The sequence below is a fragment of the Anas acuta genome, chromosome 2 (genome assembly GCF_963932015.1).
Source record: "Anas acuta chromosome 2, bAnaAcu1.1, whole genome shotgun sequence".
Classification (NCBI taxonomy): Eukaryota; Metazoa; Chordata; class Aves; order Anseriformes; family Anatidae; genus Anas; species Anas acuta.
Window position 1 is genome coordinate 143,075,271 of NC_088980.1, and position 18,914 is coordinate 143,094,184.

The window sequence follows — 18,914 nt, forward strand, 5'->3', positions numbered from 1 at the left end:
AATCTGCTCTTTTTTTTTTTTTTTTTTTAAATAGACTCCTGATACATTGCCAATGCAGCCCTCTGTTGGGCAACATTTGGATGCCCCCAGCTTTAATCTCTATTAAAGTATCATGCCCCAGTCTGCCTTTGTTAATTTTGGATGTCTTGGAATCTATTAAACGTGGCACAGTTTCTTGAGCTTTTAACAAAGCTTTAGCTTTGAAAATGCATCTTCTTTTGTCTTCATTCTAGCTGGCTTCCATGCAAAGATCTTTTAGATGAGATAGATACTGAGCTTTCCGTTGTTGTTGACGCATTAGCCTTAACTATTAACATATTCAGCATGATTTTCTAATATTTAACATTGCTTTTGCAGCAGCACATAACTGTAGCTTTTTACAAAGTCTAGGAGCCAGCTCCTCCTCCGATGTAAACTGGACTGCCAGTTTACAACAGCACAGGAACTGACCCAAGAAGTTTAGCAGGGAGTTGGCTGCCATCGTGACATTGTGTCAGACTGAGTCAGGAGACTGGCTGCATCCACCTCCAAATAGGAACATTAGCATTTAAAATAAATAGAATGACACTGTGAACCAGCAACACAAAAATAAGCATCTGCAAAAGGATCTTGGGGGATGACATCAACAGACAAAAGAGTGTCTGCTCCCAGTGTGAAACCAACACCAAAACAGCAGTGGAATGCTCTTAAACTCATTATTGCATTGCTGGACTTGGGAATGGAAAATACTACAAAAAGGTAGTACATTGAAGCACTGTTACGGAGCATGAAAGGATTCACAGTCTATCTTGGAAAGTAAAGCCATTTGTGTTCCCCTAATGAATGAAGATGCCAGCTTTCTGGTAAAAAAAACATTAACTAAAATAGTACCTAAGAGATACTGGGTGGAAAATAGTTGACCAAACCTCAAATATGATGGAACTTCAACATGTACACACAAATCCAAATCTCCCTCTTCATCGCACAGGTTTAAACACGTAATTAAAGCCACGGACTTAGCTGGTGTTTTTCCATAACACAGTGGATGTTGGATTGGACCCTGGCTATAAAGATTTGCATCTATGCACATTCCTATTTTGATTTCCAGTTTCCTCAGTTTTAGGGAACAACGACATGTAATTAAGGAATCAGGAGGGCCATTTGTTTGGGTTCCTATTAGCAATCATTTTAAACTTCACTGTACCTGTAGTGTCGGGAAATCTCTTCTTCCACCTGGGTGGTAAAGTCACATTTGGTACATGAGTGTTCTTTGTTCTCTTTGAGAGTCAGCGGCCCGTCCGCCCCTTGCAGGGTATTTGTTTCGGGTTTGACATCAGACGCTTGGGCTTCGTGTGCGTTCTCATAGTGAAGCAGGAGAACATCTACGTCGGGAGTGGAGAATGAGCACTGATGGCACTGGTGTTTGACTCTAGAGCTTCCTGTCACCCCTGGAGACAGGTGCAAAAGCAAGAGAGCACAGTGGGAACAATTACTTTTTCTGCAAGCAAATGGATAAGTAATTTCTCCAAGGTGCTTTTCTGGGCTGCAGAGGCCTCGGGGACAGAACTGACAGTGCTTAATGGTACACTTATGAATGTTGTGTAGCTGCTGATAGTGACGGAGAAGTGGGCCCACCACTATTACATCTGGGCCATGGCTCTTTGAGTACCTAAAGTCACAGAACTGACAGTTGTAGCTTGTCACCATGCTGTCCTCTGCTCCTTTGCTAGTCAAGTCTTTCTTTTTTGCCACACTCGCACCCTTTTCTGTCTTTGTCACTAACTCCCCGTCTGCATTTTTGGCTAGATCATTCTGGTTAATGACAGATCCCCTAGAAAGCTTATCATTCAGATCTGGATGATGGCTTCCTGACTGGTTTCCCCCATGCTGTTTGCTGTAATGTTCTAATAGTTTCAATGAGCTGGACGATTCACAGCTGAAACTGCAAAATTTACACCAGTAGTAACTGGTTGTATCGGTACCATTTTGTCTAGAGGAATCTATTGGCTTGATGGGCACCGAATATCCAACTGGTGTATCATCTCCTGCTTTTACAGTGATTCTGTCTTGCCACTTCCCCAAGTCTCCAGAATCACATGGTCGAAGAGTAGGACTGGATTTATTGGAGTTTTTCTCTGAAGTTTTACCAGAATCAGAGGAGGGAAGGGCTGCTTTCATTTTGTTTGGGTGAGTCTGTAAGAAGTGTTGCTCTAGTTCAGTGGACGAGTTGCCCATGTAGGTGAAATTGCAGAATTTGCAGCGGAAGTACTTGGTGTTGCCTTGGCAATCTGGAGTTTTCCGCCCAATTCCGATGAAGGTTCCACCTAAAGTAACCTGTGAATAAACAATAGGGTCATTTTACCTCCACTGTAGATTTAAACAGCAAGGAAGCAAAAAAGAAAGAGAAACAGAGAGCAATTAACTCATAAGCCTCTTAATTAAACAATGTCAACACCATTTTCATTTGTGCACTTGTACTAATGTAGCAAGATATCATACTTACACTCTCAACTTATTTAGCATTTGTTCATGAAGATTATGAAATGTTTCACACAGCTGAATATATATTCCATATGAATACTAAACATTTGAGAAAACTGCGGCATGCATCCACATGATTGGAATTCAGATTTCCTCGATAGGCCTGTTGCTTCCTTCACTAAATCACTAAATCAATTTATTGATAGACAATCTAATAGTCAGTTCCCAAATCCCTGAACCCTTCGTCAGGAAATTTTGCTGTGATTTTGTATCAGGTGTGGAATAAAAGAATGAGCCCTCAGTCTTTTTTTTTTTTTTAATATACTTACATGTTTTAATGATATTCATGCTTAAATGCCCAAGAGAATTGCTTTCTAAACATGAGCACACAAAAATTAAATTTAAAAGAGTGAAGTCACTTTGCTGGGTCGAAGTATGACCAATTCTTCTAAAGAACAATCCTGTAGGAGTATCCAGTACCCGCCAGGATGCCTTTTAACAAAGCAGTAGTGGCTGATGTCTGAAACGAGAGGCGGTTTTCTCAAAGATTACTCAGTGCAGACGTTCTCCAAGGAAATCTTCCGTCCTCTCATGCACAGAGCCCAATTTAGTAAAACAAGGATGGAAAAACTACAGTAGAAAAATGGCATGTGGCAAAGAAACCTACCACACCCAAGGCCATGACATCACTAATTAAAAAAAAAAAAAAAAAAAAAAGGTAGGTCTACTTAACTGTTCTCATGATCTCTGAGCAAAATGGTCTGTCTGCAGGAAGGAAACAAGGCTTCCAGAGCTTATGTTGCTAAAGCGTGTGTTCACACAGCAGGCAGGCCTGCCCTTCCCAGGAGTGCACCACACCTGCCCCGTGACATCAGGGGGATTTGCTGCTCCTGTACAACTGGTTTGGAGGCCAAAAAAAGAATCTCCTGACAAAAGTGTCACCGCTGCTCTACTTCTTTTCCTGAATAGTAAACAATGTACAGCATCCAGAAAATAATTCCTCTTCACACCCAAAATCCACAGCCAGCTACTTTTTTGTCATCAGCCAGCCTACACCACTCTATCAGGGACATGGGTAGAAGCTAACGTGCCACAATCTCGGTTTTTCTGCCCAGGAGATGCCTTATAGGGAATATAAAATTTCCACAAAGGGTTAGATTTTCACTCTCCCAACTAGTAAGTGTATTACTACATTTCTGCAGGATTCAGTTGTGATGCATTAGGCAAATGGCGTAATTATTTTTCATCTCCTCCTCAACAGCTGTGCCACAAAGAAAGTATGTGATCACTGCTCATTCAGTATCACACCATACGGAAAGACTCAGACATACAGACAGCATGAAATGTAAACATTTTAAATGCATATAATATAAATGCCTTTTAGCCATTTAGCTCAAAGAATGAGACGCTATCCTGTGTGTCCCATCAGAATTGTACATCAGAATAGTGAGTCAATGAGTTGCTAAACCATGGTATAATGAGCTGCTATTCAGCCTCTGACTCAAAAAAAAAAAAAAAAAAAAAAAAAGAACAATTGAACAATTCCCATACGTTGGTTAAAACTTTTTCTTAAATAAACTGAAAATTGCTTTATGTTTGTTTAAGAAACATATCTCAATAGGCACTGGTGAGCAGGAGAGCCAAATAGCTAGGATTTAACTATAACAATATAACAATATTTTCATTTAAACTGGGACTCCAAGTGCTGATACCAAGTCATGAATTTGATTTTGAAAAGGTTCAAGAGGGAAGTTTTAATAGACCTTCTGTACTGCTGAGGATATCTTGTTTTATAAATTTTATGCCTAAAAAGAACTGGAGACAAAACCCTACTGAGTCTGATCCACTGACAGTGGGATTTGGGTGAGCTCCATAGTATCTGGCACTTGAGGCCCTCATCCACTGCACTATTTCAATGTTCAAAGTCTCAATGGTGTTGAAAGACAACTTAAAGAAAGCATTGATGGAATTATGGCAAACAGAAAATAACAGCAGTTCACTGTGTGATTGCTTCAGATGCAAGGTGATCTGGTTTTGCTCATTTAATTAGTTACGTATGTTTGTTCGATGCATGCACAGAAAACTGGCCAAAATGCTTTACCTTAAGTGGCGCTAATGAGTAAATACATCCATTACTCTTAGCTGTCCATTTACAGAGCCTACAGATAACAAACCTATTTTGCAGACACTCTGTAGAAATTAGTTCGAAATTGTGAGTGACAATAATGCCTGCCACTGCTCACTGCTAATTACTTTTATTTACGAATGCTGGAAAAAACATAGTATTCCTACTAGCATTTTATACAATGGGCTGTAAATTCTCGTAACTTCTGCTAATCCTGCTCAGTGGCATACATAGCAAATTCGTGTCCTATGCTAATACACCTTTCTCTGCATCAGAAAAGGATAAAAATGAACGAAGTATTCATACACTATTTGTGTTTACCAGTTGCAATACAGGGAAAAAAAAAAAAAAAAAAAAAAAAAAAACACATTTTTCACAGCACTAGAATTTAATTGATTATCAATTACTGGGCTGGCATTTCTGTGACTACCCTGCCACAATTCAAATTAATGTATCTCATTAGAAGAGCGTGCACGTGAAAGGCAACACGGGGTCATCTTAATGTTATTACACTCAAAAACATTTCTCATGCACTAACAAAACCTACTTAAAGCCTCTTCGGAGGGTCATGAGGTAAAAAGAAGTGAAGAAACTGGCTTCCACACAGAGGCTGGGAGAAGCACTTGGAGGAAAAAGTGCTGGTATAAACTGAGGCTGCTTCAGCTTTCAGCCAGCCAAATTTGGATGAAGCCTACACATTTGCAGAACTGTTTGCATTCATGCATTCTGCTCAAGACTTGGCTTGACTTTCAGATTTTTCAGTTACATATCATATCGCTATGTACAGGCACCAAGCTCCTTCACTGGGTTTGTAACTGTCCTTAATCTCCTGCTCTCTCTGACCATCCCCAGAAACAGGAAAAATAAAGGAGAGTGAAGTATAAGGGTGAAAAGAAAGATGTACGTTCAGTTTAGACATCAATATCCACATTTGTGTATGATATTAGAAGTGGTAACTTCTAGTATTCCCACATTTTATACTGATTTCATTAAAACCTAGTCCTCTGCTTTGCCCTCACAGAGCTATATTTTCTTCAGTAGACACTCCTCCCCAGTATAAAGCAGAAGAAACCAAACAAAAGCAATGCTAAAACTCTGCAATTCTACTAGCAGTGGAATCCAAAGTGCCAGATCACAGAGTAGTATTCGCAACGTAGTGGCAGCAAAAGTACTTGTACAACTTGCACTGTAAACACAACACCTCTAAATCCACAGTTCCTTCAGTAAGCACATAAGAAAATTCATCTTTATAATTCTTTTTTTGTAAAGGGAACCTAATGTGCAAGGCATCTGTATGGGCTGGGGAGACACGATTTAGTTCTTCACTGTCACTTTCTTCTGAGACCTTGGGATTATCACTTACTCCTACAGCACCACTATTATGGCAATACTATTGTCATTATTGTGTTGCACAGAGGAAGAAGGCTATTTAGAATGGCTTCTCCATTATTGTGCTTGAGATGTTTGCGCTGGTATTCTTCAAAAATTGCTCTTCAAGGCCAGGTCTCAGCTGGGGATTAAACTGAAATACATTTCAGTTACAGCACGACTCCCTGAAACTCAGAACTCTTAACTGTTAAATTCATCTATTAATGCAGAAAAACATCAAAATCCAAAAGATCAGGACTAAATTTACCACAAGAATTGAAGTTCATGTACTAATACAACTAAGCTATCTCCTCACTTACCACGCACATTTCTAAAAATAGCCAGAAAGAGGAGAAAAGATAACACAGTAATTGACAACATTTCAAAACATACTTTCTACAGCATGTTGGCAAGTACTTCAACAAAGCAATATAATTGCACTATATGTTTCCAACAGGTATGCCTATACTACCTTCATTATTCAGACTGAAAACAATGATCTCATGGAATAGATGGACTCAAGCAAGGGAAGGTATGTTTTGTCTTTTTTTTTAAGGGTGTTTTAAATTTAACCTGCCCTTGATACAATTGATACTCTATGCTCCCCCCCTCCCCCTTTTTGAAGTTCAATCCTAAATCTTATTATGTCAAGGGAGTTTAAAAATACCACTTTGCTTACAGGAAAAAAAAAAAAAAAAGATATATATATATATATATATATGCCTTATATATATATATATATATGTATATATGTATAGACAACATCAGCCAGCTCCTGCAATCGTGTTTCATGAAGAAAGTTTCACCAGCAGAAACCAGTGGCTTGTATCCACATAAGAGATTCAACCGTAAGGGCTTGCACAGATGTCTTTGACCTGTGGCCTCTGCTGCAACTGCTGATTAGAAACTAGAGCAACCATCTGCATTAGAACATCAAATGTTAATATATCACCTTTTTTGATTAACTGGGTTACATCTTTGGTTAATCAGGAGGTGAAAGGCTCTAGATCCCCTACCAATCTCCTGAGCCATCCAGTCTGCCTTTGCCAATTACTCCTAATCTTCTAATCCTGAAGTATTTTCTAATGCTCTTGTTTATTCATTTGCTTTGTGCAATACAGCATCCAGAACATTTTAACCATCCCACGTTTATGAAGTTCTTCATGTCATGCAGGCCAGAACAGATTCCTGGCTTTCATGCAAGTTTGTGTAACACCACCCAGTTCTCTAACCTCCAATATGGAGAACTCACTTGCTCTCACTCTCTCTGCATGTAAAACTAAGATAATCTTCAGAGCATATTCACTCGTAAAACTATTTACCATACTGTGATAATCTATCTGTAGATAAAACTATGTTGCATAAGGCAAAGACTCAGGGCAAACTCCTGGCCTTCTGCGTTATTTCTATTTACCGTAACAAGAAAACATAGCATTGGGTCACATTCATTCAAAAGAAGCATATTCTTCTCAACATTTATTCTGTTGCCTTTGAAGACAGTATGTTTTTTTGACTTTAGAACTTAAAAGGTAGCAGATCAGGCTATTTTTACAATAAAAAGTCTGACAGAACAATAACAACACTTAAATTAAGGTCAGGAGACCATATGTGTAAAAACAATAAAAGTAAGGAACACTGAATCAAAACTTTCATTTGCTAACTAACACTAGCAGACTAACATCTAGCAACTGAAAGGAGCCACCATCCTTTCTATTCTCTTTCTGTACAGATAAAATTACCAGACAGTTCCTTGGCTACTGTAAACTCACACAGCCTCTCAGACTCAGAAGCAAACTTGCACAGATTTACACCAGAAGAAAACCTAGCCACTCTCCTTTTTTCTCAGCATCTTTATTTTTTAATCTGTCATCATTTCTGTGGGCTACCTTAGCAGTTTGTATCTTAAAATGTATCTGTGACTATTACTAGTCTCACCAACTTTCTTCATTAAATAGTCTTCAGATATCCAGGAGGAGTATTAACACATAAACAACTTTGCTTTGAAAGCTGTGACTATACATCGCATAACTTGTCCACATTAACTGCCCATGTGAATGCTCTCATTTGTGGGTTGAATACTTCTCACTGAAAGAAATCTAAAATAGCTCATCTTTGTCACAGCACAAGTGAATATTCCCAGGCACTTACTACTTAGCAGCTGACATGCTGTAAATCACTGCATATCATTTTGAATAGTAAACTTGCTCATGCATCTACAGAAATGATGAAGAGAGCATCTACATACAAGAATAAAAATCGTTACTTATGAGCTATGTTCAATATAGAATTTAGATGCCTACCAGACCACGGGTATTTTTTCACGTATTTATACACATATAGATTGTATGAGAAAAAGAAGCACATACATGTATACACACAAGCACATGCATATGAATGTGTATGTATATGTGTGTTTTACCAACATCCGCTTCTCCAGCTGCCACCATTTCTTCTCCATGCCTGTGGTTTAAGAGAGAACATTGACTCCTGTGTTTAGGAGGCATGACTCGGTACAAGGCAGTCTACAACCCTGATCGTGACCCAGAAATAAGACTCAAAATAAACAGGTATGCACATATGCAGGTGCAACACCCAAGAGAGTTTGACAGCCTTCTCCGGGGAGAGTCCTCAACACAGCCTACAGATGAAAGAAGCCTCGCTGGAACATCACGCTTTCATTCAAGTTCTGTCCTAGCACTTCCTTTAAGACCTAGTATAACATCACCTAGCCCAAGAAACGAGGATACATCATATACAGCAGCCGTTGGTCAGGTTTTTTTTAGAAGTAATTCCTACTTCGTGGGCAATTCAGCTAAAGTCAGTAAGACCAACAATAAAATACTTGGATCCACTTGTCTAAGCATGTGAGGAAAATGGAATTCATTCACATAAATGTCTTCATTTACTCACATCAAGTAGTTATGTACTCATGTACTTATAGGAAGCCCACTTGAAGATGAAGTTGAACTTTAACAAGGTTTGATTTGTACTAATAAACAAGTAAATGATGTACTTGTTTATGCCTCTAGTTTGAATTCTCATCATATATGTGAGTCCCTTTGCCAAAACCACCAAAATGTAGAGAAAGCCCTGAACACAAGAAGGGATATTGATTACATCTGTACCTCTACAGATCCCCTTCAGCTTTTTCAGTCTTACCTTCACAGCTTTATATTCAATTGAACTGCTAAAATAACAGCAGAGGATAAAAACCAAGAAGGTATTAATAATCAAGCCACTGGTTCTTGTTTACTTGGATCCTAGTTAGACCAGACTTATAAATTGTATTACTAGAATCATAGAATTATATAGGCTGGAAAAGACCTCTAAGATCATCTGGTCCTTCCTTTAACTTAGAACTGCTAAGTCCACCATTAAACCATGTCGCTGAGCTCTAGTCACACACGTTAAAATATGTTAAAATCCAGAACACGTGCATAACTGTGTGTGCACATGGAGCTCACAACTCATTTATAAAGGAGAAAATATAAAGAGTTTTATATTGTGTGCATTGGCACTTCTGCCACTTTCCAGGATGCTGAGCAGCCTGTTAGATGGATATCCAGATGGGCGCTCAGTTGCTAGGAAAATCCTGGAAAAGTTGTTACCTATATAGGACACACAATTAGCCCAAGTATTACAGGACAACTCTTACAATATTGGATATCTAGAATTTTAGAAGAAAAAATCTGCTGCCAATCTCTCATTAGTTTGTGGGGTAGTTAGATAATGCAAAACTTTTTTTTTTTTTCACAGCTTACTGGAATATAATCAAGAAATTTTTGGATAGCTTTTATTAATCCATAGCTTTTCTGAAATTTCTCTCCTTGTCTCACAAGGCATGATTGTGCCAGTATCTAAAACAATAAAACAATCAAAATGAGAGGCCTGGTTTAAAAAAAAAAGAAAAAATTTAAAAAAAAGTAATAATTATCACGTTTTAGTCCTTTCAGAAAGGAGTCTGAATCTCTTTAAAGGCTGAACATGAGAGGAGGCAGATATGTGATGACAAGCTCCAGAACCAGAGCCACGCTGAGCAGGAAGCTCCTCAGAGGTAGCACACACAATGTGAGGCTGCCCGGAGTCGACCATAAGAAATGCTGAGCACTGCAGTATGTCTTCATTCACGGCTGCATGAATACTCTTCCCCCTTGGGACATGCCATCTGAAACCCTCACCTGAATGCAGACATGTCTGTCCCTTTCTTTGAGGGACACTGTTTTCTTTTAAAACGTATCAGGAAATGGGGTTGTGCTCCCTTTTATACAATAGCCTAATGGCTTGAACACTTGTTCAGGAAACAGGAAAAGTAGGTTCCTTTCCTTGCTCTGTCTGAGGGGATACAAGCCCACTTCTTCGCCCTCACTGGACAATTGGCATCAACTGTCCTACTCCTTTGCTAGAGGCTGTGTGGAAGACAGCACTCTACAGCCATTCTATTGAAGCCATCCCACTCGGTCATTAAAAACCTGGGGATGGAAACAAGACTCCTGCCTACTGGCTACCCACTTGTCTGTCTCCAGACCTTTCCATATTTTACATTAAAGAGCCATTAGATCAAACACAGGACACTTAATCATGCAGCAGCAAAGAAATGGTTTTCAGCATCATAGCTGTTATCTTTGTCAGCTGAATTTTACTTTAAGTCGTTGGATCTGTCCTGAAGTCTACTGCACGTCCGCATTTTAGCCAACCGTAGGCTAAAATATCCAGCGAAACGAAACTGCCTGTAGAGATTGATCAATTAACTAAATGTGAAGAAAAGGCAATGAGTGGCAGCAGCAAAAGCTGATCCATTGAACTCACTACAAACATTATTCTGGTAACAGCAATAAAGCTGAGGACACATTCTCTGGGAATTCAGAGATGTGCTAGCAAATGTTTCTAAAATCCATACCAGAAAGAAAGTCAATCTCCCAGAAACAGCTCGGTGAATTTACCCAACCCCATTGAATTTATCGTAACTCAATGAAATAAAAGTCTCTGAGGAAGAAAATGGAAACAACAAATAAAAGAGAATTTCAAAACTAAATCACATCTTCAGAGAAGACAAAGAAATTTTGCTTGATTAAATATTCCAGTCAAATAAAATCTTCACATTAAGGCCAGAAATCTTGGATTATTTACATGGTTCCCAACCAAATCCTGTTTATGTACTGCAAAACACAGTCCCAATATTTTTGTAGCTGGATCAAAAGCCAAAAGTGTATCCCTATAGCTTTGCTGACTTCAGTACAAAAAAAAAAAAAAAAAAAAAAAAACAAAAAAAAAACTGGGTTTAGAGGCTTGGGCATTTAAAAAAAAAAAAAGGTTTTCTAGGACAGACTTTACTTCTGTGGTGTAAATCTAAAAATGCCCTTAGTAAAGGGGGCCACATCCCCATGTATCTGCAGATAGGATATTAGATATTGGTTTGTTCTGTAATTTTTCCGTTTTTCCATTGTTTTTGTTGTTGTTGTTACAAATGCAAACTACAGGGCTCAAGAGCATGCCTCACTACTGCAAATCTTCATATACAGTGGTCTCCAGCTGACCGCTGTGAGGCAGATCAAAGTCATCTTCATCCTCCGGCTTCTTCTGCGCCCAGCACCCTGGCCTGAGACCATAAATCTATCAATACCTTCCACCCCAGCTACAACAGAACAGTTTGTTAAGTGCAAAGGGATCAATAAATCAGATCTTAAGCTCAGTCCACTACTATTTCAAGTTAATTACAAAGGGATAATTTTCCTTTAGCCTGGTACCTATATACCAAATAATACTGTTTAGATGAAACAGTTATTTGGGTTCAGTTCCCTCTCCTTGTAACACAGGAGTTTCAACCAATTTTAACTGCAGCTCCGGTCAGTGCGATCCCTCGTTGCTGCAGGAGATGCCAGACGTTCAGATGCCTGAGAAAAATCCCCTCCAAAATGGACATAGTAACAATATAAACATGTGTGGGTGCAGAGGGGATTTTCAAATGTTCTTTTACTGTGTTTATGAATCTCACAAAGCTGCTCTGTATCGAGAATGGGGGAGGAGAAAGCATAAAAATATTAATCAGTTACTTATCTTCTGACATGTTCTGGATCAACATCTGGTGCATGTGCAAGTGATGAAGTATGGCATTTGGCACAAAAGCTTATTTAATCTTCTCTTCCCAAATTGGGCAGGGAAAATTAGCACTCTTAAAAATTAAGTTTCCAGATCCAATTTTTTTCTTTAAAATAAATTGCCAACATTGTATAGGCTGTCTGTTCTATTTTGGAAAATGTTTTTCGTCTGAGAAAAGGCTGATCTTAAGTAGATTATCTATGGGCTGTTTCCTACCGCTTTTTGTCTTCCCTGCAGTATCTTACTGCCAGGGTTTAGTAGACAAGTATAGTCTAGGTTCAGCTGTTTTATTTCTACTTCTATCAGCTCAAACTGAGATAGCTCTCACATCTGTTTTATTTCTGAAAGCACTGCATAGGAAAAGTGTCCAGCTCATTCTAATCAAGCATAAACTTTCCTATAAATAACTAAGGACCTAACGAAACAATTGTTTGGAGGAAATGAAAGTGTGTTTAGAAACTCGAATTCCTCTATACTGTATGCCTGAGCTGTTCCAGTTTGAATGTCTTCCTGACAGCATGGATCAGTTGCTCTAAGATGCTGTCCCCGGAGTCAGCAAACTGAAACTATAGCAGGAAATCCAGGTATTAACATCATACTACGTGCTAATTATAAACCATCATTTCCAATTCTGACATTATTCACTTCTAACCTCTTTTAACTAAATCACGTATTTGCTTTCTAATCACAGTTTGACAGGAGAGAGTGTCTGACACGAGACAGTGAAGTGATCTTTTTAATAAGGCAGCAGTTCAAAGATTGCAGCTTTTACGCATAATAACGACCTTAGTTTGATTTGCTGCTCCACAAAGAAGTTGTAGAGTTTCTGAAAAAAGAGGAAAAGTTTAAATCATTTTAAAAGCCTCAAGTTCCTGACTTGTGTTCCTGTTTCAGCTTCTTACTTGAAGTTCGGATTAACCATCTTAACCGGGTTTGCATAAGTTCTTTTTTATAGCTACAACCTCTTCAAGCATTGTTAAGTATTTTCCACCTGCTACATTTTCTTTTAAAAGAAGAAATATAAATATAAAAATAATCTTATTAAATATATCCTAGCACTTCATCTGCTCATTGCTACCAGGTCAGATGTCATGTCCTGTGCAAACATGCTCTTGAAATTGGATGGGCATGTGAACTTGTTTTGTATGCACATTTTGTTATTGATTTTTTTTTCTTAAAATCTGAATTATTGTATCATAGAATATTGACGTATTCTTCAACGTCTCTCAGCTCAGTCATGAGAGGATCTTAAAAAAAAAAAAAAGGCAAAGATTTTGTTCCACTATTTATTGAATATTAACTGATAAGAAACTAACAGAGACTCCAAGAAAAAAACTTGTTAGTTCTTCTCTTTGTGGTAAACATAAGATTTCTTTTTTACAGCAGTATCTAAACAGTAGTTTTTTCACTGCTCCAACTAGATGAAAAAAATGACTGAGGCAATACTCCTTTCCTTGCAGGCTTACTAATGTGAAGGACGTTGTTACTCTTAAAAACAGTTTAAATACCCATTGTGTATCCTGTTTATCTGGCACTAGACGACTGTAGAGCTGCCAAGACTTGTCATTTATTTTATCTTAATAAAGAATCAATAAGCCAAATCTTGACTCCCAGCAGTGGATAATTTAGGACTACATTTTTAATTTCCAGCTGCTGTCTTTTGTCTCTCTGGTTGTTATTTTTCAGTATTATTTGCTATTTTCTTTCCATGACAGCAAATCCTTCAGATATGATTACCAATGCAGCAATTTGCCTGTTTGCTGAATAAGATCTTTTACTATTGATTACCACAATGACTAAATCACACACTGAAATATCACTGGTCAAAAAGCCAAGTATTCCTCTAGTGTACAAGATGCTAAGCAGACCTGCAGCAACCCTGGCTAAAACGGCCCCAAATGGTTCGTAAGGCTTAAGCGGGTTAAGTGAAATACTGTAACTGCAGGTAGGGGAGGCTTTGCAAACAGCCAGCTTCGCAGCTGAGAAGGCAGTTAGCAGAAGCAGGGGGACTGGGGAAATACAAACCTGCACATCATAAGTCCCATTTAATAAGACAGGCCTCTGGGAATTGATGTCCTGCAGCACCCCCGAAAGCACAGTGCGGTTGACTTTCTGGAAGTCTTTGGAGTGGCTGAATTGCACCATGTTGTGGAGAGCCAAAATTTTAGTGTCGAGCTCAGCATCCTGCCTGGTGCGGTTGTGCAGGCCTAGGTGGTACTTGCGGAAGTGTTTGATGAGATCTGTGGGGTCGTTCCCATAGTAACCATATCCACAGATGTTGCATTTGAAGTCCTGAAGCTCTGGAGACAGAGGCGCCGTATCTGGGTTATCGTTTACCAACAAATCTGCTTTAGATTTGTTCAGCCTTAAACCCCCATCTGAAGGCACTTGTGGGTTTTTTGAGGCCATGGGGACCGGGCTTGAGCCTTGGCCATCGGTTTGACCACTTTGCACTTGCACTGTTTCATCTGAAGCTTTTGGCGACATCTGATGCTCCTCATTTGTCTCCGCTGCATCTCCTGACGGGGTACGGGCCACATCTTGGGTGTCATCTGCATCTGATTTCTGAGGAGACTTCAAGGGCTCACAGATTCCCCCAACAGCTGGAGATGAGAAAGCCAGCATATTTCTGTCTGTCACCTCATCATGAGGGAAGGATGGAACATTTCCTCCCTTATTGTGGCTTTCATAATTGAAGCCAGCCTTTTCACTCAGCACTGAGCTTTTCAAGTCCTTTTTAATGCTGGAAGATGGCTCTTGGACATGCGTGCAAAGTTCCTCCTTGTTATTTAACTCTGCCGCATCACCCTGGTCAGTGTTTTCTTGCATCTGCTCTGCGGAAAATTCTTTTTTCCTTCCAGACTCTTCGCTTTCAGTACCTGTAGACTCAAGGGTCTGTACCTCACCTTCACTAGCAACGTTTCTTAGAGGGGGGTTCTTTTTCCGGACCATATCTACCACAGAGAAAGAAAAAAAAAAAAAAAAAAAAAAAAAGAAGCAAAAAAAAACCCTATAGAATTATTCATGATACAAAACAGATTACAAGCCTGACACTTCTTAAAGCATTCTGAGCTATACAAAATACATGAAATTTTCAGCAAATGTTTGTCAAGCAGCTTCTTATTCTGTGCAGAAAATTGCAACTTTACATTAAAAAAAATGGTTACACTGAGGCTGAACTCAACTAAAACAGAACTTTAGAGCCTACAGAAACTGCCATTGCAGTGAGTAAATTACAGGTTTCGTTATCTTTTCTGAAGATAACAGTCTGGCAGAATTAATGTTAAATAACTGTTTCCTTTAAAATAATTTTAAAAATCAAAGAGCATGAATAAACCCTTGCAGTCTAATGTCCATACACTGTACAAGTACTGTACATAATGTAATTTAGCAAAAATAAATGCAAAAGACATAGTCAGAACTTAAACATGTTATTATGAAAGAAACAGATTTAGGAGAGTAAGCAACTTAGAGGTTTCAGAGAGAGTATCCTCCCTAAGCAGGTATCGGCTTCTCTGCAGCAAAAGCTCCCCCTCGTACTGCCTATAAACTTCGAACAGGATTATATGGATATTCTAGAGTCTGGCCCCACAGTCCATTATTCATGTAATTAGTTCTATTTGCCAAACAAAGAGAAACTAACTTTATTAGGAAACCCGTTGTCAATAAAATTTTACAGGCCTGGATCCAGACATTTGACATTGCTGTGCTGGTGAGTAGGGATCTACCCAGAGAACACCTGGAACCCACATGGATCCAGCCAGCCAAGGCTCCTCTGCTCAGCCCTCCTCTCGGCACAGCCACTGCTGCTGAATCTGCAGCCACACTTGCCGCATCCATTGAAGAAAGCTCAGAGAGGACAGCGATAAGGATCGGAGAGAAAGAAACAGTCTGCCACCAGTGAGCTAGCTGCTAGCTGAACAGGGGATATTGTGGAAGAACAAATAATCAGAATGTGCAGTTAGGAAGCCAAATTCCTGATGCGCTACAAATCTTCACCTTCCCCAGCCTACTTAGGAAAATATATATATGAAACTTCCCTGCACTCTCCACTGCTTGGTTCTGGATTTGATATTCACCACCAGCTGCTTTGATCCATTTGTGTTCACATGCTAGCTATGGGCAGAAGACAGATGTGCTACAACTTTTTCTATGCTCTTATCTTTGCCAATGCTGTATACAATGATGGATGCTTCTCTTTGCCAGATTGCGTGTGGTCCAGTGGCAGCAGCCTGCAGCACCACACACGAGATGCAAGTTGCAGGCTCGAGCCCAAGCACCCATTCCCAGGCCAGCCATGACCAGGCACGTGCGGAGGCACTGTGTATATAAATATATGTATGCGTGTATATATAGATATATATTGCTCTGCAAAGGGAAGACCACCTGGTGATTCTGGGAGCAGCGCTGATGCACTCCAAATGGTGCTAAATCCAGACCTTTGAAAGCTGTGGATGACCTTCTCAAAACAGTACTTTGAGAAGTACGGCTGGGGATGAAGGTTAAAAATAAAAGAGCAGGCGTCTGTACATCCTCTTATTTACATCTGCTCCACATGAAAGGGCACTGTATGCTATGTTGATAAAAACAGACAACTTCTTAGGGGAAGTGTTCAACTTGTGTCTTGGGCTGGCTCTGTTGTCTTTGTGGTTGAGCTGATCCACAGGCAGCATCGGCTGCAGTGAGACGGCTTTCACGCCGAGTGCCAGCTCCTATTACAGAAATTTTGACACTCCGTGTGGTCTTAATAGGTTTCTTAAATGCCTACTGTGATTCCTCATTGTGGAAGGCACACATGCTTGGGAACCAAGTGCCTCCTCTTTCATGTCAACCACACCTACCAGAATATGTATGCTCTGAATTTTGCTATTTTTTTTCCCAGTAACTTCTGCACCATGAAGTCGTTCAGAACTAAGAGAAAAGAAAGATTTCCTGCTGTGGTAAGAGAGCTACGATACAGACTCAGCCTACTAAAAAAAAGTACAGTACACACATATATAATTCAAGGTACAAAGATATTTTAGCTTTACTGCTGCTCTGTGGGACTTCATGAATGCTCTTGGTTAACATGCACTAAAAATATTGGTGGGCATCTCTGGTAGGTGTTCACCTAAGTCTGTATTTTTCTTCTTGGAGCCTGGCTGCACAGCCCAAACCATTTTTTAAAATAACTACTGTTAAATGCAATTCGTGGCAGTTAGAGGACAGAGAGAGGAGTCTTGACTGCGCATAGTGAAGAAAAAAATCAGAAATCAAGAAAGTAAACATCATGGCTGTTACCTCAGTCAAAATTAAACAAGACTGAATGCAATGTTTTAAAATGTTTTTGTTACAGATATTTTTGGCAGATAAGGAAAGTTTAGAGATTTTGCTATCTTCATGGCAACTGACAGAAGAGAGTCAAAGAGGACAGAAAAAAAAAATCCCTAAAAAGCAAAGAAAAGAAAAACCTGGACTGTATACAGTCTAACTAGACAGTACTCCAGATTTAGATACTTTAGCTGAAATTTTCCTGACCTATCTGGAGGTCTGTGTGTTAATGCGGAGGGGGTGGAATCTGCCTAATGGAGCTCTTTCATGCAGTATTCCACACTTGGGGATGGAAAAGAAGAAGATAACACTGATTTAAACACAAAAACTTTCCTAAGTTGAATTTAAAAGTATGTTCCCCCCTTTTCTCTTTTAGTTTTTGAAAAATCATCTGTAATTTATTTGTTTGATATCCACTGAAGGGGACAGTAAAAAAAGACAGTATTTTTTTTTTGTTGCTGAAATTCCACCACTATCGGTTTTCAGAGACATATTATGTAAATAAAACTACATTTGCAATACTCCTAAATTGAAGAAACCATCCCCTAGCAAGTCATAAGTTAGATATAGAAAGAATATAGCCACTCTGAAATTATCATCTCTAAGACAAATAACAGATTGCACAATGTTTTATTGTGTGCCAAGAACGTTTTCAGTTAACAATTTCACTTGAAAAAATGGATCACATACTTGTAAAATCATACCCAGCATTGACTTCATAAGGCATGTGGCTTTAGAGTGCTTTTTACAATTATTAATTCTATTAGTCAACTAGCAGGCGGGCTAATGCAATTGTCTTAGAAGATGCACGGAAGACACAGAAGACATTTTGAGAGCTGATCTGTATATCTGCAAAACAAAACAAAAAAAAAGGTTTTCCTTCCTAAATTATGTATTCAAAATATGTTTTTTACTTAAAAACATTGTTATGCCTATTGTACATTCACATGCATCTATTAGTGGGCACTATACAAATAGCGGCTGCTGTTCTCTGCTTCTGTTAAGCACGAAATACCACGTCTGCCTTCTCCTTAGGCAGACACGCACACACTTGTACATACGTACACACAGGCACACATACACACACAGAGGCAGAAAGCAAGGCAAAAATTATCTCAACTATAAAGTTCTCCAAAAAGTAAGTTTAAAATAAGTTTCACATAAGCATTAAAAACGAGCTGGATAAATGCTATAGAAAATAAAATTGCTTTAAAAAGTCACATATATTAACAGGTATTGTGTACTGTAAAGGGACTGGGCTAAAAGCTGTGATAATGGAATACAAATAAGTGGTTCGAATCCAGGCTCTGCTGTCAGCAATTGAAAGTTATCATCTGCTGGCTGCTTAGTGTCCCACTTGCAATGAATTTAGTGGTATTAGTTTAGTTGCTAGTGGGCAACCATCCACATCTCAAAAATGCCATCACAATAACAAGCAAGATTCTTGGCTCTTCAAGCAAAGAGGCCAACTACTCAACAGACACTGGGACTGAACTACCTTTTCATCACTGGAAATGGTGATGTTTCCAAAATAAAAGAAGAAAAAATTACTAAG

At 39.1% G+C, this 18,914-nt stretch overlaps 1 protein-coding gene across 8 annotated transcripts in view; it reads right to left on the bottom strand.

Annotated features, from left to right (window-relative positions):
- Nucleotides 1-18,914, bottom strand: part of TRPS1 (transcriptional repressor GATA binding 1) — a 213,663-nt gene that overhangs the window by 157,114 nt on the left and 37,635 nt on the right. For 3 of the 8 annotated variants that reach the window (XM_068672528.1, XM_068672529.1, XM_068672530.1), the window contains exons 2-4: nt 18,050-18,208; nt 14,075-15,003; nt 1,184-2,313 (exon numbers count right to left, since the gene is read on the bottom strand). In XM_068672528.1, the coding sequence (XP_068528629.1) occupies nt 1,184-2,313; nt 14,075-15,003; nt 18,050-18,086 (2,096 nt within the window). In that variant the 5' untranslated portion in view covers nt 18,087-18,208. Of the gene's footprint in view, nt 1-1,183; nt 2,314-14,074; nt 15,004-18,049; nt 18,209-18,914 lie in introns of those variants that run through there. The other 5 variants (XM_068672533.1, XM_068672532.1, XM_068672535.1 and 2 more) reach the window with 3 other exon arrangements.